The 24,208-nt window shown below is 47.4% G+C and overlaps 1 protein-coding gene across 2 annotated transcripts; it reads right to left on the bottom strand.

Annotated features, from left to right (window-relative positions):
- Positions 1-552: 552 nt before the first annotated feature.
- LOC141075002 (mediator of RNA polymerase II transcription subunit 28) lies at positions 553-16,708 on the bottom strand. Of its 2 annotated transcripts, none has more exons than XM_073562322.1 (4): positions 16,295-16,708; positions 9,897-9,963; positions 7,607-7,719; positions 553-841 (listed from the first exon to the last, which is right to left on the bottom strand). In XM_073562322.1, the coding sequence occupies exons 1-4, from the start codon at positions 16,445-16,447 to the stop codon at positions 644-646; spliced, it is 531 nt and encodes a 176-aa protein (XP_073418423.1). In that variant the 5' UTR covers positions 16,448-16,708; the 3' UTR covers positions 553-643. The 2 variants fall into 2 exon arrangements, 1 of the variants encoding a protein (XP_073418423.1); XR_012227256.1 differs by lacking the exon at positions 553-841 and adding an exon at positions 12,393-12,519 and having other exon boundaries at positions 7,665-7,719; positions 16,295-16,432.
- Positions 16,709-24,208: the final 7,500 nt, after the last annotated feature.

The raw sequence follows: 24,208 nt of genomic DNA on the forward strand, positions 1-24,208 counted from the left end.
TGGGTGTCAGCTAATTTGCCAACAGATCACAAGTTGGATTCATTTGATATATGTTCTATAGGAGTGTATAAAATCATGGGTATTCATCGTGTATATAGTCCAGCCTGATGAAGGGGCTAGACCGTCTCCGAAACACGAAGCAACGATGAAAGCTTTTATACAATGACCCCAGTGGTACATCACCTCATCATCCATGGCAGCACTGAACCAAACCCCGATTTTTCTCCCTTCCTTGGATTTCTGCCTGGATGTCAGAGTCCAGCAGGTGGAGCAACAGAAAATCAGAATCGCCTCATTATTCCTCAGCGCTGTGCCTGCTCTGACACAACAGGCTCAGGTAAAAAACAACACAAACTCTGTTTTTTCTTACTACGATCTGCGCAAGGTACGCTTTCCTTTCTCTATCATGTACTCAGATGGACACTTCTATTATTTTTGCACCACCTCAGTTCTCTGCCCGTCATACATGTGACACTTACTGCGCAGGACAGAGTATTTTAGCTTTTTTGAATCTGACACTTGGAAACATTAAGAAACACTGAAATACACCAGTTTATAGAAGCATTTTTTAATTGACTCCCCTTTCCAAAATATAGTATAAAAAAAAACAAACAAAAATATTCTTTACAATTTGTCCTTCAGGTCACGTCTGCTTCATTGGCGCAGGGATATTGGCAGAGGCTTGCTCCAGGAATGCCAGAGGCCCTTGTGGCATTTCGCTTGGCTTCTTAGGCGGACCATTAATCTCCTCTAGGACTTGCTGCCAGCTCCGTAGCTTAGCCAGGTGCTTCTGAATGAGCGCTTCCTTCCTCTGCAGCTCGCTCCTCAGTTCTGTCACATCCTATCAGGAGCAAATGTAGAAAAAAAAAAGGCAATTTATATTGTAGCAAGGGTTTGATGATGGCAAACAGCAAACAATGCTTCCTGGCAGGAGGAGGTTTGCTGTTATGTCTACCAGGGCTGTGGAGTCGGAGTCGTGGTCGGTGCTCATTTTGTTGGAGTCGGTATAAAATGGACCGACTCCGACTCCTAAAATATATAATAAATTGGGTACAGTAGTTCAATGCAGAATGTGCTGAATATTTTTTCATAGGAATTTGGGAAAGTTATGAAATGTCCTATAAATGGCTGTTCTATTCCTGATCTAAGGCTACATTCACACACAGCGTTTTTCCAGCGTTTTTTGAGGATACGTTTTTCAGTTGCAAAAGCAGATCAGCTTTTTAAAAAAACCGCATCACGAGCTCATAGATAATGTTTTCAATAGCAAAAGTAGATTAGAAATCTGCTCTATATATCCATTTATCCATATCACATCTGTACCAAAAAGAATGAAAGCTGGATAGCACACAGACTACACTCCTTTTTTTAGCACCAGTCAGGTACATCTCATAGCTGCCCAAAAGGACGCCCAGGACAGGCATTGCTCGTCTTCAGTAACATCAACTGATAGTTGGAATAAATAGACTGCATTCATCACCACATCTTCTTAAGATGCAGGCTTTATTTTCAAGTGTAGGGGTGTGAAGTATGAGGTTCTGCAGCAGCTGAGGTGTGCAGTATGAAATTCTGCGGAACAGTATGAGATTCTGCCTCCCCCCCTAGGTTTGATCCTGGCTACGCCCATAGTGTGAATGAAGCCTGAGGGTCTAGGGTTTATCTTAGCCGAGATAAGTCATAGTGTGTGTGTTTATATTATATACACACACACACACAGTACAGGCCAAACGTTTGGACACACCTTCTCAATCAAAGCGTTTTCTTTATTTTCATGACTATGAAAATTGTAGATTCACTCTGAAGGCATCAAAACTATGAATTAACACATGTGGAATTATATAATTAACAAAAGAGTGTGAAACTACTGAAAATACTGTATGTCTTATTTTCTAGGTTCTTCAAAGTAGCCACCTTTTGCTTTGATTTCTGCTTTGCACACTCTTGGCATTCTCTTGATGAGCTACAAGAGGTAGTTACTGGAAAAGGTTTTCACTTCCCAGGTGTGCCCTGTCAGGTTTAATAAGTTGGATTTCTTGCCTTATAAATGAGGTTGGGACCATCAGTTGTGTTGTGCAGAAGTCTGGTGGATACACAGCTGATAGTCCTACTGAATAGACTGCTAGAATTTGTATTATGACAAGAAAAAAGCAGCTAAGTAAAGAAAAAGGAGTGGCCATCATTACTTTAAGAAATGAAGGTTAGCCAGTCCGAAAAATTGGGAAAACTTTGAAAGTGTCCCCAAGTGCATTGGCAAAAACCATTAAGCGCTACAAAGAAACTGGCTCACATGAGGACCGCCCCAGGAAAGGAAGACCAAGAGTCACCCCTGCTGCGGAGGATAAGTTCATCCGAGTCACCAGCCTCAGAAATCGCAGGTTAACAGCAGCTCAGATTAGAGACCAGGTCAATGCCACACAGAGTTCTAGCAGCAGACACATCTCTACAACAATTGTTAAGAGGAGACTTTGTGCAGCAGGCCTTCATGGTAAAATAGCTGCTAGGAAACCACTGCTAAGGACAGGCAACAAGCAGAAGAGACTTGTTTGGGCTAGAGAACACAAGGAATGGACATTAGACCAGTGGAAATCTGTGCTTTGGTCTGATGAGTCCAAATTTGAGATCTTTGGTTCCAACCACCGTGTCTTTGTGCGACGCAGAAAAGGTGAACGGATGGACTCTACATGCCTGGTTCCCACCGTGAAGCATGGAGGAGGAGGTGTGATGGTGTGGGGGTGCTTTGCTGGTGACACTCTTGGGGATTTATTCAAAATTGAAGGCATACTGAACCAGCATGGCTACCACAGCATCTTGCAGCGGCATGCTATTCCATCCAGTTTGTGTTTAGTTGGACCATCATTTATTTTTCAACAGGACAACGGCCTCAAACACACCTCCAGGCTGTGTAAGGGCTATTTGACCAAGAAGGAGAGTGATGGGGTGCTACGCCAGATGACCTGGCCTCCACAGTCACCAGACCTGAACCCAATCGAGATGGTTTGGGGTGAGTGAAGGCAAAAGGGCCTACAAGTGCTAAGCATCTCTGGGAACTCCTTCAAGACTGTTGGAAGACCATTTCTGGTGACTACCACTTGAAGCTCATCAAGAGAATGCCAAGAGTGTGCAAAGCAGTAATCAAAGCAAAAGGTGGCTACTTTGAAGAATCTAGAATATAAGACATATTTTCAGTTCTTTCACACTTTATATAATTCCACATGTGTTAATTCATTGTTTTGATGCCTTCAGAATGAATCTACAATTTTCATAGTCATGAAAAGAAAACTCTGAATGAGGTGGTGTGTCCAAACGTTGGTCTGTACCGTATACATGTACATGTATACAGTGTATTACATATTTACAATTTATTACAGTTTTTTGTGTTCTAAAGTTGTATTCCAATAAATATTATGTTCTAAATATCTTGATTATTGGATCATAGAAATGATTAAATGTCTGATGTTCACATTGTACTACAATAAATTTTTCACTTAAATATAAGCAATATATGTGGGAGTCGGAGTCGTGGAGTCGGTGTAAGGGAAATTGAGGAGTCGGAGTCGGTGTAAGGGAAATTGAGGAGTCGGAGTCGCAGGTTTGGCTTACCGACTCCATAGCCCTGATGTCTACTATGGTTATATTTAAAGGGGTTTTCTAGGATCTAAAATACATGGCTACTTTCTTCTAGAAAGTGTCATATCTGTCAGCCAGGAATGTCTGGTACTGCAGCTCAGCTTCGTGGAAATTAACGTGGACAGCTGTTTCTGGAATAAAGCAGCCATGGTTTTCTAATCCTTCTGGACAATCCCTGTAGGATATCTCCATGAATAGCAGATTTGCATTTGATTCTTCTGCATCTTATCAGTATGTAACATGAGCTGTTTTGCTGAGAAATTGAAAAAGATTTCAGACTATGCGTTGCAGAAAGTGAAATCTACAATTCCACAACACAGATTAACGCGTCAATTTCTGCACAAAAATGATCAGCAACGTACAGTTTGGTCCATATATATTTGGACAGAGACAACATTTTTCCAATTTTGGTTCTAGACATTACCACAATGAATTTTAAACAAAACAATTCAGCTGCAGTTGAAGTTCAGACTTTCAGCTTTCATTTGAGGGTATCCACATTAAAATTGGATGAAGGGTTTAGGAGTTTCAGCTCCTTAACATGTGCCACCCTGTTTTTAAAGGGACCAAAAGTAATTGGACAATTGACTCCAAGGCTATTTCATGGACATTTGTGGGCAATCCCTTCATTATGTCATTCTCAATTAAGCAGATAAAAGGCCTGGAGTTGATTTGAGGTGTGGTGCTTGCATTTAGGATGTTTTGCTGTGAAGGAAACATGCGTCAAAGGAGCTCTCCATGCAGGTGAAACAAGCCATCCTTAAGCTGCAAAAACAGAAGAAACCCATCCGAGAAATTGCTACAACATTAGGCGTGGCAAAATCTACAGTTTGGTACATCCTGAGAAAGAAAGAAAGCACTGGTGAACTCATCAAAGCAAAAAGACCTGGGTGCCCACGGAAGACAACAGTGGTGGATGATCGCAGAATAGTCTCTATAGTGAAGAGAAACCCCTTCACAACGGCCAACCAAGTGACCAACACTCTCCAGGAGGTAGGCGTATCAATATCCAAATCTATCATAAAGAGAAGACTGCATGAAAGTAAATACAGAGGGTTCACTGCACGGTGCAAGCCACTCATAAGCATCAAGGATAAAAAGGCTAGACTGGACTTTGCTAAAAAACATCTAAAAAAGCCAGCACAGTTCTGGAAGAACATTCTTTGGATAGATGAAACCAAGATCAACCTCTACCAGAATGATGGAAAGAGAAAAGTATGGCGAAGGCGTGGTACAGCTCATGATCCAAAGCATACCACATCATCTGTAAAACACGGCGGAGGCAGTGTGGTGGCTTGGGCATGCATGGCTGCCAGTGGCACTGGGTCACTAGTGTTTATTGATGATGTGACACAGGACAGAAGCAGCCAAATGAATTCTGAGGTATTCAGAGCCATACTGTGTGCTCAGATCCAGCCAAATGCAGCCAAACTGATTGGTCGTCGTTTCATACTACAGATGGACAATGACCCAAAACATAAAGCCAAAGCAACCCAGGAGTTTATTAAAGCAAAGAAGTGGAATATTCTTGAATGTCCAAGTCAGTCACATGATCTCTTCCCAATTGAGCATGCATTTCACTTGTTAAAGACTAAACTTCAGACAGAAAGGCCCACAAACAAACAGCAACTGAAAACCACCGCAGTGAAGGCCTGGCAGAGCATCAAAAAGGAGGAAACACAGCGTCTGGTGATGTCCATGAGTTCAAGACTTCAGGCAGTCATTGCCAACAAAGCGTTTTCAACCAAGTACTAGAAATGAACATTTTATTTACAATTATTTAATCTGTCCAATTACTTTTGGTCCCTTTAAAAACAGGGTGGCACATGTTAAGGAGCTGAAACTCCTAAACCCTTCATCCAATTTTAATGTGGATACCCTCAAATGAAAGCTGAAAGTCTGAACTTCAACTGCATCTGAATTGTTTTGTTTAAAATTCATTGTGGTAATGTCTAGAACCAAAATTAGAAAAATGTTGTCTCTGTCCAAATATATATGGACCTAACTGTATAAATGAGATTTATCATGTCAGTTAGCTGGTACTGTATTACTTTCTGGATTTCCACATGCAAATCCACACGGGACATCAGCCACAAACATGCAAAGTGTGGACATAACCTTTAGTTCCCCCACAGCGCTCCATCAGCCTTACAATGGATACTATTGCCACCTGAGCGACCATGTTGTCTTACAGTAAGGTCTGTTAGGGTACACAGGTAGATAGATAACCCTCCAGGTAAAGTGATATACGGTTTTATTTCTTGGGCAGGGCTGGATGGGGCCGCACATGTCTTATATAGCGTGTTATGCCTGTAAGGCTAAGTGCACACGTACCGGAACTCTCGCGGAAATTACCGCGATAATTCCGGAATTCCAGTCCACGGGAAAATCGCATTTTAAATTCCCGCGATTTTCCCGCGGAAAAACTAGCATTTTGCAAGCGTAATTAGCTTGCAAAGTGCTAGCGTTCTCCAAGCGATCTGTAGCATCGCTTGGAGAACTGATTGACAGGTTGGGCACACTCATCAAACATAGTGTTTGACAAGTGTGACCAACTTTTTACTACTGAGGCCGCCTATGCAGCATCAGTAGTAAAAGATAAAATGTAAAAAAAAAAAAAATAAAAAATGGTGTTATTCTTACCCTCCGACGTCCCGCGCATCCGTTGCCAGTAATCCTTTGCGAAAATGCCCGCGATGACGTCAGTTCTCGCGGGATCGTGACGTCTCGCGGTAATTCGCGATGACGTCGCGCGAATGACCGCGAGACTTCGCGATCCCGCGAGAGCGGACGCCATCGTGGGCATTTTCGCAAAGGATTACTGGGAACGAGAGGGTGAAGAGAAGCGGGAAGACTGCGCGGGACGCCGGAAGGTAAGAATAACAATATTTTTTATTTTTAAATTCTATTTTTTACAGGACAGTCTCCTCTCCTCTGGACCGTGGGTACCATCCGCAAATGCTCTGCTTACTTTCCGCATGGTGTGCACAGCCACATGCGGAAAGTAAACGGAACAATGCATTCCTATGGGTGCGGGATCGCCGCGATTCCGCAGATTAATGAGCATGCTGCGGTTTTTACCACGAAGCGATTCCGCCGCGGTAAAAACCGCAGCATTAGTACAGCATTGCGGAATCCCATAGGAATGCTTATTTTTCGCGTTTTCGCGGCAAAATCGAGCGGTTAAAACCGCCGCGGAAACGCGAAAGAAACGCCACGTGTGAACTCAGACTTAGTGGCACAACTCCCTTATTGCAGCCCTGTACATACAAGTGTGGCGGTGAATGGGGCTGCAGCTTTGGCCCTTTCATAGCACTAATCAGTACGGTCCCTAAGGACAGGTCATGAATGTTTAAAGGGAATCTGTCAGCAGAGAATGACTATTCTGATGTGGCAAACAGTCCCGTGCAGTTTCCCACCTGCTTGTTTTCCCCCATCTTCACCCCCTCTATTTTGATTGACAGCTCTGGCTTTATAAAGTCAGTAAAAGGGCGCTGATAAAAGTGAAAACAAGTATGTGAAAAGGTGCACTGAACTGTTTGGCCACACCAATGGTGCACCAAGCGCCTGTTCATGGTTGGAACAGTCTTCAGCGCCAACAGTCTCTTTTTGAGCAATCATTCAGATGGCAGACATTCCAGCCGCCTCTCTCATACACAAGAGGCGCGCGTCCCGCGTTTTCTATGAGGGAGCCATCGCCTGGCACGTCTGGCTGCAGATTATCTCAGGGAGACAATGCGATCGGCAGGCCAAAAATCAGACCTTCCATTTCATTATGCCCCCCCAACAAACTGTCAGAGGAATTCCAGACACAGACTGTGGGACAATCCTGGAGATATCAGTGGGCTCAGCTGACATTAATCAAATGTGTATGGGGTTTAAGTCCTGGAGACCTCTTTGAGATAAGCCAGTTTGCTATGGAGACATCATCCTTAGGAGTAGTGAGGAGATGACATGGTCCTCACAGTAGGATATTCACCTCCTTAATAACCTGCTCCGGCTTCTGGACAGACAGCTGTAATCTCTTCTGTAGGAAGAAACATTCTGTTTGTCTGGCCACATCCAGGAACTTCTGAATACACTGTTCAACACCTGAGGAGGAGAGAAGAAGACCGGGAACGTTTCAGACTGGTGCTACCACATAACAGACGCAGCATGGACCCCTGGGCTGGGGCTGTAGACAGACATTTGCAGTAAAGCGCTTTCAAAACATTTCAGCAGTAAGGGGACCGTCTGCTACGTCTCTGTGCCTATCTGGAATAACGGACACTTTCAGAAAAAAAAAAGTATAAATGGAGCTCACATGAGTTTATGGTGATTTATCTAAACTCTCTCACAAATGCAGTCACATTTCCACGCTCCTGGCATTTATTCCCTCCTTGTATTACGTCCAGTACGCTGTAATCTCCCCACCATCGAGTACAGGCCGTCACACATCATAAACCTCTCATTTCCACTGATCCCACATCTCTCCTCAGCCTCCATGTCTCTTAATGGATTGTGTTTCTCAAGCTGGGCAGCAGACTGAACAGTTTCAGTACCGGAGCTGTGTTATGTGAGTAATTACTTTTTAACTATAAGAAATGTCTGTGTGGTGGAAGAGGAATCATTGGATCTGTAGTTCTTCACATACAGTGAGGGAAAAAAAGTATTTAGTCAGCCACCAATTGTGCAAGTTCTCCCACTTAAAAAGATGAGAGAGGCCTGTAATTGACATCATAGGTAGACCACAACTATGAGAGTCAAAATGAGAAAACAAATCCAATTACGATTTCAGTAAGTCTTCACAAGGTTGGCGACACTGTTGGTGGTATGTTGGCCCATTCCTCCATGCAGATCTCCTCTAGAGCAGTGATGTTTTGGGCCTGTTGCTTGGCAACACAGACTTTCAAATCCCTCCAAAAGTTTTCTATGAGGTTGAGACCTGGATACTGACTAGGCCACTCCAGGACCTTCATGTGCTTCTTACGAAGCCACACCTTCGTTGCCCTGGTGGTGTGTGTTGGGATCATTATGCTGAAAGACCCATCCACGTTTCATCTGCAATGCCCTTGCTGATGGTAGGAGATTTGCACTCAAAGTCTCACGATACATGGGCCCCATTCATTCTTTCGTGTACACGGATCAGTCGTCCTGGTCCCTTGGCAGAGAAACAGCCCCAAAGCATGATGTTGCCATCCCCATGCTTCACAGTAGGTATGGTGTTCTTTGTATGCAACTCCGCATTCTGTCTCCTCCAAACACGACGAGTTTTGTTTCTACCAAACAGTTCTACTTTGGTTTCATCAGACCATATGACATTCTCCCAATACTCTTCTGGATAAACCAAATGCTCTTTAACAAACTTCAGACGGCCCCGGACATGTACTGGCTTAAGCAGGGGGACACGTCTGGCACTGGAGGATCTCAGTCCCTGGCGGTATAGTGTGTTACTGAAAGTAGCCTTTGTTACGGCAGTCCCATTTCTATGCAGGTCATTCACTAGGTCCCCCCTTGTGGTTCTGGGATTTTTGCTCACCGTTCTTGTGATCATTTTGACCCCATGGTGTGACATCTTGCGTGGAGCCCCAGATCGAGGGAGATCATCAGTGGTCTTTTATGACTTCCATTTTCTTATTATTGCTCCCACAGTTAATTTCATCACACCAAGCTGCTTGCCTATTGCAGATTCAGTCTTCCCAGCCTGGTGCAGGGCTACAATTGTGTTTCTGGTGTCCTTCGACAGCTCTTTGGTCTTCACCATAGTGGAGTTTGGAGTGTGACTGTTTGAGGTTGTGGACAGGTGACTTTTATACTGATAAGTTCAAACAGGTGCCATTACTACAGGTAATGAGTTGAGGACAGAGGAGCCTCTTAAAGAAGAAGTTACAGGTCTATGAGAGCCAGAAATCTTGCATGTTTTTAGATGACCAAATACTTATTTTCCTCCTTAATTTGAAAAATAATTCTTGCCAAATCAGACAAAGTGATTTTCTGGATTTGTTTTCTCATTTTGACTCTCATAGTTGTGGTCTACCTATTATGCCAATTACAGGCCTCTCATCATTTTAAGTGGGAGAACTTGAACAATTGGTGGCTGACTAAATACTTTTTTCCCCACTATGTAATTTAGACAACAAAAGCCAAAGCAGCATCAAAAAAGGTAATAATGAGTAATAACGACCTCTGAGCCATGGTGCCATCACCTGGTTTGTATGGAGTGCTATTTGGATAAATTTGGTAAAAGAAGTAAAATCCCTATAAACGACAGAGACTCAGGCGTATGTTACCTGTGCGGATCTCCTCCTGGTCTGTGCCGTTCACATAGTCCTGGCTCACGAGAGAAGCAAAGCAAGCCTGTAATAGAGAGGAAAACGAATTACATCTACAATGGATTATACCATTTCTGAGGCGGCCATGTTACAGCGTTGCCCCGACTAGAAGTCCTTCTCTGTGGAGCAAGTGTGAGTGACAGCTGCCATCTCCAACAAGCTGCGGAAAACCATGAAACTGACAGTGGGCAGGAACATGGCTGCCCTGCAAGCACCCAGAAGAGGACGGGACATGTCTGATCTCCATGCACGGCCGGGCAGTCAGGGAAGGATTGGGGTGAAACACCCCTAAAGTAGAAACATTGTAGTAAGGGATGCTGTGTATAGCTCAGGGCGCACAGACCAGACGTTGTCCCAATGCGCCGAGTACTGGAAACACTAACAATTTCTTCCGTATTTCAGTGTTTTCCAGCTGTTACAAAACTACAACTCCCAGCACACCCTAACACATTATTAATATACATTTATATAGCACCATTTATTCCAAGGCACTTTACATGTGAAATGAGAAATATAGACAAGTATAATAAACATTTGTAAGACAAGGGACACACAAGTACATAAGGAGAGGGGACCCTGCCCGCGATGGCTCACAGTCTACAGGGATGGGTGAGGATACAGTAGGAGAGGGTAGAGCAGGTCGTGCTGGTTGTGTGTCGGAACAGGTGGATCTTCAGGTTCTTCTTGAAGGTTTCCGTTGTTGGTGAGAGTCTGATGTGTTGCGGCAGAGCGTTACAGAGTATGGGGGAAGCACAGGAGAAGTCTCGTATGTGGTTGAGGTGGGAAAAAGATACGGGGGGAGTAGAGGAGGAGATCTTGAGATGATCGAAGGTTGCGTGCGATTAGGTACCGGGAGACCATGTGACAGATGTATGGGGGAGACAGGTTGTGGGTGGCTTTGTATGTTATGGTTAGGGTTTTGAACTGGAGCCTCTGGGCAATAGGAAGCTATTGAAGGGCCTGGCATAGGGGGGAGGCTGGGGAATAACGGGGAGACAGGTGGATTAGTCGGGCAGCAGAGTGCAGGATGGATTGGAGTGGTGCCAGAGTGCTGGAGGGGAGGCCAGAGAGTAGGGGGTTGCAGTAGTCGAGGCAGGAGATAAGGGCATGCACTAGTGTTTTTGTGGTTTCATGGTTGAGGAATGCGCGGATCCGGGAAATAATTGAGTTTGAGGCGGCATGAGGAGGTAAGGGCTTAGATATGTGGTTTGAAAGAGAGGGCAGAGTTGAGGAAGACCCCAAGGCACAGAGCATGCGGGACTGGGGAAAGCGAGCAGCCATTCACAATGATGGATAGGTCTGGTGTAGGAGTAGAGTGAGATGGGGGAAAGATGATGAATTCTGTTTTGTCCATGTTCACTTTGAGAAACCGAGCAGAAAAGAAGGCTGAAACAGCAGACAGACATTGTGGGATTTTGGTCAGTAAGGAGGTGAGGTCAGGTCAGGTCCAGATAGGTAGATCTGCGTGTCATTGGCGTACAGGTGATACTGCAAACCGTGGGATTCTATGAGCTGTCCCAGGCTGAAGGTGTAGATGGAGAAGAGTAGGGGTCCTAGAACTGAGCCTTGAACACCAACAGACAGGAGGCGCGGTGAGGAGGTGGTGTGTGAGAGGGAGACACTAAATGTTCGGTCTGTTAGGTATGATGAGATCCAGGATAGGGCCAAGCCTGTGATGCCAAGAGATGAGAGAATTTGTAGCAGGAGAGAGTGGTCCACGGTGTCAAAGGAGAAAGACAGGTCCGGGAGAAGGAGGACAGAGTAGTGTCGCTTGCTCTTGGCGGTTAGTAGGTCCTTGGTGACTTTAGTTAGGGCAGTTTCAGTTGAGTGATGTGGTCGGAAGCCAGATTGTAACCGATCACATAGGGAACAGGAGGAGAGGTGGGAGGACAGTTCAAGATATACATGCTGTTCCAGTAGTTTTGAGGCATAAGGGAGAAGAGATATCGGGCGATAGTTAGACACAGAGGATGGGTCGAGGGAGGGCTTTTTGAGGATGGGTGTGATTGAGGCATGTTTAAAGGATAATAATCTTTATTTTTATATAGCGCTAACATATTACGCAGCGCTTTACAGTTTGTACACATTAAGAGGGAAAGACACCATTTGTAAGTGAAAGGTTGAAGAGGTGTGTTAGAGTTGGGATGAAGACTGTGGCAAGGTTAGGGATGAGGTGGGACGGGAGTGGGTCAAGCGTACAAGTGGTGAGGTGTGATCTTAACCAGGGGCGGACACTGACAGCTTGGGGCCCCTGTGCAAGAAATGTGTCTGGGCCCCCCTCCTTTTATGGCGTCAAAGCTACGTGTGTATATAGCCACACACACATACATGTATATATATTACATAATCTCCTTTATTATGTATATTGCTGTCCCTTACAGTGTGCCCTCTCGTTATGTACAGTACGGTCCCTTGCATTTTGAATTATATAGAGCCCTGTTTTTTATTACTTACCGTCCTGTCTTGTTAGCTGTATAATGCAATGATGGCTGATGGAGCATGAGAAAGCTTCTTTTCTAATGGAGGAGCTGATGGACTGGTAGCCTGGTCACCGGCTCCTCGATCAGCAGTCATTTTATATCTAAAAAGAGAGGGGACTATGTAATAAAAGAGGGCAAGAATACACTATGTAAGAGACAGCACTGTACATAACAGCAGAGGAAGGTATATAATAAGGGACGGCACCATATATAACTAGAGAGGATGGTACGTAATAAGGGACGGTGTTATACATAATAAAAGAGGAAACTATGTAACTAAGGATGATGTTATACAGAATTAGTGAGTACACTATATAATTAGGGACTGTGTTAGACATAGTAAGTAATAATAATGTCTTCCTCCACCTCCCCCTGTTCCTAAGGCAATTATAAGTCCCCCTTCCTCCCATCCCAATCCCCCACACGCCTCATTGTTCTCCTCCCCTCACATCTCATTATTGTCCTCTCCCCCAAGCCATCATTGCCCTCTTCACCACCTCCATCATTTTCTTCTCCCCCACCACTATTTTGGCTTTCTCCCCCACCACTCCCATCATTGCCCATTCCACCACCTCCACCTCCCCCATTCATTGCCCTTTCCACCACCATCATTGCATTCTCCCCCACCACCCCATCATCATTTCATTTTTCCCCACCATCCCATAATTGCCCTCTCCCCATCACGGCCTTCTCCCCATCACCCCATCATATCATTGCCCCTCGGGCCCGGAGAAACCGGCCAAATTGCCCTCCTCATTAGCCGCCTTGCAGGGCCCCCTGGAGGCTCTGGGCCCCTGTGCAGTTGCACAGGTTGAACCGGCGGTATGTCCGCCCATGATTTTGACAGGAGGGTGGAGAGCTGATCTTCACATGCAGAGAGTTGTGATTTCCTAACAGGTTAGACACCATAGATGTAAATTGGCTGCACTTACATGTAAGTGCCCTGTTTCTCCTCCTGGAGAGCGACATGCCAGGGTAAGGAGGCTTATAGGCCATACAATGCTCCTCTGGGAAATTAAATATGCAAATTGTCTCTTCAGAGAGTAAGAGGACTTGAACTCTAGCGCCATCTACTGGAAGTAGCGATCCTAAAATTAAGTATCGACCCTTTAACGAGCCTTGCCATATGACTTTGGATAAAAGTCAAACCAAAATCTCAACTTGCAGACGTGTTTTGAGATATTACCCCTCCTCAGTGCAAAGCATGAGATCTAATTTTGCTGTATGGAGAGGCCTCTGACTGAGGTCTAAAGGGTGGCATCTCTCTTTGTGGAGAGTGACATACCTCCCAGGAGCATTGTATGGCCTTTAAGTCTCCTTACACTGGCATTCTAGACATGTCACTCTAAACATGGAGATTGTTACCCCGTAGACCCAAGTCAGATGCCTCTCATACACCAAATCAGATCTCATGCTTTGCACTGAGGAGGAGTTACACCTTCCAAACATGTGTCAGCAAACAGATTCTGGTTTGGCTTTTATCCTAAGTCAGTAACCGATCTCAGACTGCGCCAACTTGTGTGATGGAAAAAGTCTCTGTGTGGCCGCACCCAGCATCACCCTAACAAACCACTGGAAACCATTAGGACACGTTCACACAATACTTTCTTGAGTGGAAACAAGTCCAACAACTATGTTTTCAGAGAAATCTGATTTCTTCTCCTCCTGGACTGATCACTTTAAAAATAATCAATTCTTGGTTAAAATCGGAATTCATTGTTACATTAATGAGACGGAAGACAGTTGGTGCCGATAAGATTCTATGTAGATGAGGGAGGAGGAGCTAAAGGCAGAGCTCCTCCCCCCTCCTCTCTACAGTGAACTGTCTTCTCCTGTCTCAGTAATGGGATTTTGAGAATAAGAAAGAAGCAGATTTCTCTGATGTATTACAACGTGTCTAATCTTCATGTGTCCTATCAATTCATGACATAGAAATGAAAACAGCAGCTACTCTAAAAGGAAAACCCTCATCATATGAACAGCACAGAGGATTTCCCATAGAAATGAATAGGAAGTTTTCCAATTGTTTTTCACTCAGTGTGAACATACCTTAGGGTGCCTTCACATTGCGTCTATCCCCCCGGTCAGCGGCGCTGTCGATGGTTACTTCACCGTCCCCCACAAAACAGGATTCGGACGTATTCGCCAACAGGGCCATAGACTACAATGGTGCTGACAGAGCGAGCATGGGCTCGAACGTCCATCATTTTCGGGCGTGTACACCTACTAGACACAGTCTCCTCTGTCCGAGCGTCCGCCTCCAGTAGTCACATACACCTGAAAATGACGCACGTCAGAGCCCACGCTCGCCCTGTCACCACCATTATAGTCTATGGCCCCGTCAGCTCATGCGTCCGAAACCCGTTTTTCGGGGAGGTTCGGACATAAGCCCCAACAGGGACAAGGAACGGTGACAGAGCGAAATGTGAGCACACCCTTAGAACAGAGGGAATGCTGGTTATTGTGGTGCATAGACCCCGGTGTTCCCGACATGGCGGCCTGCAGACCCCTCCATCTAACTCCCCGGTAATACACCGGAGCCGCCGTTACAGAAGTCAGCGGGGTCTGCCATAGAGGAGGCAAAATACAAATCATCTCTTCCCTCAGACCAAGATGTTAGGTATACAGCTCCAGAGCCGGGGGGGGCTGCAGTGCTCCAGAGCTCCAGAGCCGGGGGGGGGGCTGCAGTGCTCCAGAGCCGGGGGGGGGGGGGGGGGGGGGGGGGGGGGGGCTGCAGTGCTCCAGAGCCGGGGGAGGGGAGGCTGCAGTGCTCCAGAGCCGGGGGGAGGGGAGGCTGCAGTGCTCCAGAGCTGGGGGGCGCTGCAGTGCTCCAGAGCTGCTGGGGGGGGCGCTGCAGTGCTCCAGAGCTGCTGGGGGGGGGGGGGGGGGGCGCTGCAGTGCTCCAGAGCTGCTGGGGGGGGGGGGGGGGGCGCTGCAGTGCTCCAGAGCTGCTGGGGGGGGGGGGCTGCAGTGCTCCAGAGCTGCTGGGGAGGGGGGGCTGCAGTGCTCCAGAGCTGCTGGGGAGGGGGGGCTGCAGTGCTCCAGAGCTGCTGGGGAGGGGGGGCTGCAGTGCTCCAGAGCTGCTGGGGGGGGGGGGGGGGGCTGCAGTGCTCCAGAGCTTTGGGGGGGGGGCTGCAGTGCTCCAGAGCTTTGGGGGGGGGGGCTGCAGTGCTCCAGAGCTGCTGGGGGGGGGGGGGGCTGCAGTGCTCCAGAGCTACTGCAGTGCTCCAGAGCTGGGGGGGGGGCCGCTGCAGTGCTCCAGAGCTGCTGCAGTGCTCCAGAGCTGGGGGGGGGCCGCTGCAGTGCTCCAGAGCTGCTGGGGGGGGGGGGGGAGGCTGCAGTGCTCCAGAGCTGCTGGGGGGGGGGGGGGGGGGTGCTGCAGTGCTCCAGAGCTGCTGGGGGGGGGGGCTGCAGTGCTCCAGAGCTGCTGGGGGGGGGGCTGCAGTGCTCCAGAGCTGCTGGGGGGGGGGGGGGTGCTGCAGTGCTCCAGAGCTGCTGGGGGGGGGGGGCTGCAGTGCTCCAGAGCTGCTGGGGGGGGGGGGGGGGGGCTGCAGTGCTCCAGAGCTGCGGGGGGGGGGGGGGCTGCAGTGCTCCAGAGCTGCGGGGGGGGGGGGGGGCTGCAGTGCTCCAGAGCTGCTGTGGGGGGGGGGGGCTGCAGTGCTCCAGAGCTGGGGGAGAGAAGCACCAGTGTCCTGTGTGCATGCTGGGACTTGTAGTGAGGCTGCAGACTACTAATATACACCTGTCCCTCCTCCATCATCTGCAGTGCAGACTGTGCAGCTGCTGTGGAACTACAACTCCCAGCATGTTGACGTCATCAGGGAATGCTGGGAGTTGTAGTCGGACGGCCCCAGTTTCCAGTCTGCACGTTCCTACCTCGAACGAGGACTCCAGCTCGTCCACCAGGGTGCTGTTGGTGTTCTTCGCCCCGGGAGGAGTGGACATCAGGCCAGGCCCTGCTCCAGGCTGCATGGGCGGCGGAGGCCCGGGAGGCTGCCCGGAGAACATCCCGCTGAGAGAAGACGCCATGAGACAGAAGAACAGAACAGGGCTACTGACGTCACCGGACGTCTTCCTGCACAACCACTACTGGCATGCGCCCTACGCCGCCATCATTGATTTGGTAACTGATTTTTTTTAATGCTTTATTTTCGGAAGAGAATGTGCTTCCCAACAACAAAGTATGTCCGGAGCTGGGAATCGCCACACAGCGGCAAAGCGTGGAATAACAGCTACAGCCGTGTTTTTTTTTTAGCCACCAGATGGCGCCATAGCACAGGGAAACGAGAGCAGGGCCCGAGCGGCTCAGACTGGTGGGGAGTCATGGATACAGGGCTGGACCGTCCCGGCCTGCACTTGTGCGCATGAGCAGAAGATGACAGTCACTGCTCTACAGTCATAGATGTAACAGCCAGAACTTTTTTCCTTTCCTTTTTTTTAGGGGTCAAAGAACCAGACTGGAGTCTATATTCTACAGTTGTGATAAGATACATATCACGTCGCCATTTTCCTGTAGAGTTCTCATTTTTCGGGGGCTGAGGGTTATTCTTTGCCCCCAGGGGTTTTTATTGATGCCACTTTCCAATGTTGCAGCGACCAAAAAACCCCATAATCCTGGCGGTTTGGTTCTTATCTCGTTCCGCTGCTTTCTGAGCGGATTAGTTTCTATTTTCATACATCGTATTTTTACGAATTATTATTATTTATATAGCACCATTGGTTCCATGGTGCTGTGCATGAGAAGGGCTGACATACAGATCACAGATGTCACTGACAGTAACAATGACGGACTGATCCAGAGGGAATGCAGCAATAGGGAGAAGTGGGGAGATCCGAACTTCTGTGGTTCCCCCATATTTTTACCCCCAAGGGTGGTTTGCTCGTTCATGACCGGCCAATATTTACAATTCTGACCACTGTCCCTTTATGAGGCCATAACTCTGGAACGCTTCCATGGATCCCGGTGATTCTGACATTGTTTTCTCGTGACATATTGTACTTCATGTCAGTGGTAAAATTTCAACGGAAATTTGGCAAAAATTTTGAAAATTTCACAATTTTCCAACTTTGAATTTTTATGCCCTTAAATCACAGAGACACAGCACACAAAAAACTTACTAAGTAACATTTCCCACGTGTTTACTTTACATCAGCACAATTTGGGAGCAGCAAATTTTTTTTTGTTAGGAAGTTATAAGGGTTAAAAGTTGACCAGCGATTTCTCCTTTTTACAACACCATTTTATTTTTACGGACCACATCACATTTGAAGCCACTTTGAGGATATGATAGAAAATACCCAAAAGTGACACCGTTCTAAAAACTGCACCCCTCACGGTGCTCAAAACCACATTCAAGAAGTTTATTAACCCTTCAAGTGCTTCACAGGAAGTTTTGGAATGTTCAAAAAAATGAACATTTACATTTTTTCACAAAAAAATTACTTCAAATCCAATTTTTTTTTTTTTACCAACGGTAAGACGAGAAACTGGATCCCAAAATGTGTTGTGCAATTTGTCCTGAGTACGGTGATACCTCATATGTGGGGGGGAACCACTGTTTTGGCGCATGGCAGAGCTCGGAAGGGAAGGAGCGCCGTTTTAGGCCATGTGCACACGGTGCGGATTCTGCTGCGGATCCGCAGCGTTTCTGGTCCTGTTGGTCCGCAGCAGATTTAGCTGCGTTGTACAGTACCATTGCTTTCAATGGTAAACTGGAAACCGTTGTGCACATGCTGCGGATTTTTCCGCGCGGTTTTGCTGCAGTTTACAATCCGCAGCATGTCAATTCTTTTCATCCATTATGAGGTGTAAAACCGCACATAAACCACAGGACTTTAATCCTGCAGATTTATCTGCAGTTTTCACTACAAAATCCGCAGAGGCAAAAAACTCCGTGTGCACATAGTCTTACTTTTCAATGCAAAGTTGGCTGGAATAGAGATCGGACGCCATGTCACGTTTAGAGAGCCCCTAATGTGCCTAAACAGTGGAAACCCCCACAAGTGACCGCATTTTGGAAACTAGACCCCTTACGGAACTTATCTAGATGTGGGGTGAGCACTCTGAACCCCCAAGTGCTTCACACACATTTATAACGTAGAGCCATAAAAATGTAAAAATCATTTTTTCCACAAAAATGATCTTTTCGACCCCAATTTTTTATTTTCCCAAGGGTAACAGAAGAATTTGGACCACAAGAATTATTGTGCAATGTGTCCTGAGTACGCTGATACCCCATATGTGGGGGTAAACCACTGTTTGGGCGCATGGCAGAGCTAAGAAGGGAAGCAGCGCCAGATTTTACTGTTATGGTTTGCAGGTGCCATGACTCACTGGGAGAGCCCATGAGGTGCCAAAACAGCAGAACCCCCCATAAGTGACCCCATTTTATGACTTACACCTCTCAGTGAATTCATCTAGGGGTGCAGTGATCATATTGACACCATGGGTATGTCACAGAATTTTATACCATTGGACAGCCATGCGAAGAGACTCAGGAGGAACGGAGCGCTATTTGCCTATTCAAGTGAATGGCTCTGTGCACATGTCAGTGTGTTCCACAGACCATGTGTCCATGGGCAAAACATGCTGACATGTCCGTTTTTCAATGTCGTCGCTGGCCACAAAACATCCATCACACGTGCATACGCATAACACACATGGATGTCATCCATGCGACACGCATCGGCGCCGGGGAAGAAGCATTACAGCAAGTGCTGTTCCCCGGCGCCGGGTGCTGATTATAGCTCTCATCAGTCTCCCCTTCTTGTGCTGATCGCCCGCAGAGCAGGGGAGAATGACAAGATCAGCATCCGGCGCCGGGGAACAGTGCTTACTGTAACGCTTCTTCCCTGGCGCCCGTCCATGTGGTACTGATGCTGCACACGCATGCCACACGTGTGCCGTAAGTATTACACACATGGACACTGACATCTCCGGTACCGGAAATATCAGGAAGTGTGAAAGAGGCGTTATAGCGGGTTTTTATGTTTGGCAGCTGTCACACACTAAAAGACGCTTTTTATTGCAAAAAAATAATTTTTGCATCACCACATTTCGAGAGCTATGATTGTTCCATGTTTTGGCCCACAGAGTCATGTGGGGTCTTGTTTTTTGCGGGACCATTTTTTGGCACATGACGTTTTTTGAGAGACAGAATGAGTAAAAGCCAGCAATTCATGAATTTCTTTTTTTTGGGGGGGGGGGGGGCGTTTACACCGTTCCACGTGTGGTAAAATTGATAAAGCAGTTTTATTCTTTGGGTCAGTGCGATTACAGCAATACCTCATTTATATCATTTTTTGTGTTTTGGTGCTTTTATACAATAAAAACTTTTATATAAAAAATTATTATTTTTGCATTGCTTTATTCTGAGAGCTATCACTTTTATTTTTCAGGTGATGGAGCTATATGGCGGCTTATTTTTTTTTGTGGGACAAGATGACGTTTTCAGCGGTACCATGTTTATTTATATCCGTCTTTTTGATCGCGTGTTATTACACTTTGTTTGGCAGTATGATGATAAAGCATTGTTTTTTGCTTATTTTTTTACTGGGTTCACTAAAGGGGTTAACTAGTGAGACAGTTTTATAGGAGAGGTCATTACAGACACAGCGATACCAAATATGTGTACTTTTATTGTTTAGATTTTTTTAATTCAAATATTTATTTAGTGATAGAATATTGATTTTTTTTATTTTTTAAATATTTTTACAATTATAGAATATAGATTTTTAAAAAATATTTTTACAGTTATTTAAACTTTTTTTTTACTTCATTCTATCTCTTACATGTTGTCCCACCATGGGACAATCATTTTTTGCAGGCTGATCGCTTAGACTATAGCATGCAGATGAAGATCTGCATGCTATAGAAGCTGTCAGCGCTGCACTTTCTGCACACTGACCTGAGAGACTTCCTGATCATGCACTGCGCATGACAGGAAGTTTCTCAGCTCTGGTACCCGGGTGTTGTCGGATTGCCATAGCAGCGATCGTCACGCCGCGGGGGTCTCCGATCCAAAGGCAGAGGGGCTGTCAGCCCTCTGCTTGCTCCCAGGATGCTGTGATCGCATTCGATCACAGTATTCCGGGGGATAAAGTGCCGGGAGCGGTCTGTGACCAGTGGTGTGGGGGGGCCCACCAGCCCAGGGAAAATTGCCCCATTATAATCTGCCACCATAGCGCCACGCCCCCATGTATCAACCCTTTCCTCCCCCTCCCAGACCCACCGGCCACCGCAGCGCCAGCCCCTCACTGATAAATCCCTGCTCTGTGCGCACACGACCTGTGATGAGGTCACAGGAGGAGTCAGGGGTTTCAGTAGAGGCCCCTGATCATGTGACCCCTGACTCCTCCCCTCCTGTGACTTCATCACAGGTCCTGTGCACACAGCCATCATTGTATTGTATGCGGGACTCTGCTGTGCTGGTTGTCATGGTGCTGGATGAGGAAAGTATGTGTGGGGTCAGGAGGGGTTTACAGGATGGATGTAGCTGCGTGTGTGTGCGAGGTGTACGGAGCAGACCCGCGAATGTGCGAGGTGTACGGAGCGGAGCCGTGTGTGTACGAGGTGTACGGAGCGGAGCCGTGTGTGTACGAAGTGTACGGAGCGGAGCCGTGTGTGTACGAAGTGTACGAAGCGGAGCCGTGTGTGTACGAGGTGTACGGAGCGGAGCCGTGTGTGTACGAAGTGTACGGAGCGGAGCCGTGTGTGTACGAAGTGTACGGAGCGGAGCCGTGTGTGTACGAGGTGTACGGAGCGGAGCCGTGTGTGTACGAGGTGTACGGAGCGGAGCCGTGTGTGTACGAAGTGTACGGAGCGGAGCCGTGTGTGTACGAAGTGTACGGAGCGGAGCCGTGTGTGTACGAGGTGTACGGAGCGGAGCCGTGTGTGTACGAGGTGTACGGAGCGGAGCCGTGTGTGTACGAGGTGTACGGAGCGGAGCCGTGTGTGTACGAGGTGTACGGAGCGGAGCCGTGTGTGTACGAAGTGTACGGAGCGGAGCCGTGTGTGTACGAAGTGTACGGAGCGGAGCCGTGTGTGTACGAAGTGTACGGAGCGGAGCCGTGTGTGTACGAGGTGAGCGGAGCCGCGCGCGATGTATGGAGCAGAGCTGCGCACGCGAGAGGTGTACGGAGGGGAGCCGCGCGTGTACGAGGCGTACAGAGCTGAGCCCTGTGTTTACAGAGCTGAGCTGCACGTGTGCAAGGTGTACGGAGCGGAGCCGCGTGTGTGTACGAGGTGTACGGAGCGGAGCCGCATGTGTGTACGAGGTGTACGGAACGGAGCCCTGTGTGTACAGAGCTGAGCTGCACGTGTGCGAGGTGTACGGAGCGGGGCTGCACGTGTGCGAGGTGTACGGAGCGGAGCCACGCGTGTACGGAGCGGAGCCGTGTGTGTGTACGAGGTGTACGGAGCGAAGCCGCATGTGTACCAGGTGTACGGAGAGGAGCCGCGTGTGTACGAGGTGTACGGAACGGATCCCTGTGTGTACAAAGTGTACAGACCTGAGCCATGTGTTTACGGAGCGGAGCCATGTGTGTATGAGGTGTATGGAGCAAAGCCGCATGTGTACAAGGTTTACAGAGCAGAGCCATGTGTGTACAAGGTGTACAGAGTGTGGCCGTGTGTGTATAAGGTGTACGGAGCAGAGCCGCATGTGCACGAGGTTTACGATGTGTGTACTGAATGGAGCTGTGTGTGCGAGGTGTACGGAGCGAAGCCATGTGTACGAGGCATACAAAGCGGAACAGTGTGTGAATGAGGTGTGCGGAGCCATGTGTGTACAAGGTGTATGATGGGGAGCATTCATACCTCCCAACCATACCAGATTTTGAGAGTCTGCCCCACTGCCCCGACCTGGAGCTTACTTTTCCCGTGGACACAGGAGTATATGGCGGAGCCCCAAGGAGCACTTGAAAACTCGCACATGACATTCTATCGGAAGTGACGTGATGGAAAATGACCAGAGGAGATTGTGGCGGAACCATGGAGGCTCTTCAGGGAATGCTTCAGATCATCACCATGTCCTCCTTTGAGAGCGCGGACAGCGGGATCGCCTTGGACTCGGGGATGTCGGCCATGTGAGTGGATCATGATATGTCCTGCACCAGGAGGCTCAGGTGGGCACTACAATGTGAGCTGGTATAGTATCTTTATAGAATCTTTCTTTCCCCTCTTTCCTTGTCTTTTTCTTTCTTTCTTTCTCTGTTCTTTCTTTCACTTTCTGTTCTTTCTTTCCCCTCTCTTTCTCCCTCTCTGTTCTTTCTTTCTTTTTTTCTCTCGTTATTCTTTCTTTCACCTTTCTCTTTCTTTCTTTCTCTCTTTGTTCCTTCTTTCCCCTCTTTCTTTCTCTCTCCCTCGCTGTTCTTTCTTTCCCCTCTTTCTTTCTCTTTCTTTTTTTCTCTCTGTTCTTTTTTTCTATCCCCTTTCTTTCTCTGTTCTTTTTTCCTTTCTCTCTGTTCTTTTTTTGTTTCTCTCTGTTCTTTCTTTCTCTCTTTTCCTCAGTACCAGTCAATGTGCCCACAGTACCAGCCACTGTGCCCTCAGTACCAGTCAGTGTGATCAGCAGTGCTAAATGGGTGTGGTTGGGGCATGGACATGGGTGTGACTAGTTGTGAAATGGGTGTGGTCGGGCGGCCGGTAGCCAATCATCATAGTGGAAGGCATCTGTTTCCATCAACTTTGTTATATGTGGGCAGTGGGCACCTCTAGTAAGGTGGGCACAAGATGGCGGGTTCTTGTCACCTGTGCCTCACACAAGTTACTATGAGATGTAAATGACCAGAGGAGATTGTGACGGAACCATGGAGGCTCTTCAGGGAATGCTTCAGATCATCACCATGTCCTCCTTTGAGAGCGCGGACAGCGGGATCGCCTTGGACTCGGGGATGTCGGCCATGTGAGTGGATCATGATATGTCCTGCACCAGGAGGCTCAGGTGGGCACTACAATGTGAGCTGGTATAGTATCTTTATAGAATCTTTCTTTCCCCTCTTTCCTTGTCTTTTTCTTTCTTTCTTTCTCTGTTCTTTCTTTCTTTCTTTCACTTTCTGTTCTTTCTTTCCCCTCTCTTTCTCCCTCTCTGTTCTTTCTTTCCCCTTTCTTTCTTTTTTTCTCTCGTTATTCTTTCTTTCACCTTTCTCTTTCTTTCTCTTTGTTCCTTCTTTCCCCTTTCTTTCTCTCTCCCTCGCTATTCTTTCTTTCCCCTCTTTCTTTCTCTTTCTTTTTTTCTCTGTTCTTTTTTTCTATCCCCTCTTTCTTTCTCTGTTCTTTTTTCCTTTCTCTCTGTTCTTTTTTTGTTTCTCTGTTCTTTCTTTCTCTCTTTTCCTCAGTACCAGTCAATGTGCCCACAGTACCAGCCACTGTGCCCTCAGTACCAGTCAGTGTGATCAGCAGTGCTAAATGGGTGTGGTTGGGGCGTGGACATGGGTGTGACTAGTTGTGAAATGGGTGTGGTCGGGCGGCCGGTAGCCAATCATCATAGTGGAAGGCATCTGTTTCCATCAACTTTGTTATATGTGGGCACCTCTAGTAAGGTGGGCACGAGATGGCGGGTTCTTGTCACCTGTGCCTCACACAAGTTACTATGAGATGTATTTTATTCCTGCTATATTTCTTGGCATACTGAAATGTTTTGTACAACCTGAGGATTGTGCATGTGTGCACTGCCCGCATGTAGTAATATGTGTCTGTGTGTATATATATATATATACTTACTCCGACCCCTATATAAACCCTGCCCCTCCAACCGCCGTCCACTTTCCCATGCTCCTGTTCCAATCCTG

The sequence above is a fragment of the Dendrobates tinctorius genome, unplaced genomic scaffold, assembly GCF_039654945.1.
Source record: "Dendrobates tinctorius isolate UK_male_01 unplaced genomic scaffold, ASM3965494v1 ptg000347l, whole genome shotgun sequence".
Classification (NCBI taxonomy): domain Eukaryota; kingdom Metazoa; phylum Chordata; class Amphibia; order Anura; family Dendrobatidae; genus Dendrobates; species Dendrobates tinctorius.

Excerpts from the sequence above, each read along its gene's own strand:
- LOC141075002 (XM_073562322.1), bottom strand. The coding sequence starts at position 16,447 with ATGGCGTCTTCTCTCAGCGGGATGTTCTCCGGGCAGCCTCCCGGGCCT. Across the intron at positions 9,964-16,294 it reads AGCTGGAGTCCTCGTTCGAG|GCTTGCTTTGCTTCTCTCGT; the intron begins GTAGGAACGTGC and ends TCTCTATTACAG. Across the intron at positions 7,720-9,896 it reads CCAGGAGGAGATCCGCACAG|GTGTTGAACAGTGTATTCAG; the intron begins GTAACATACGCC and ends TCTCCTCCTCAG.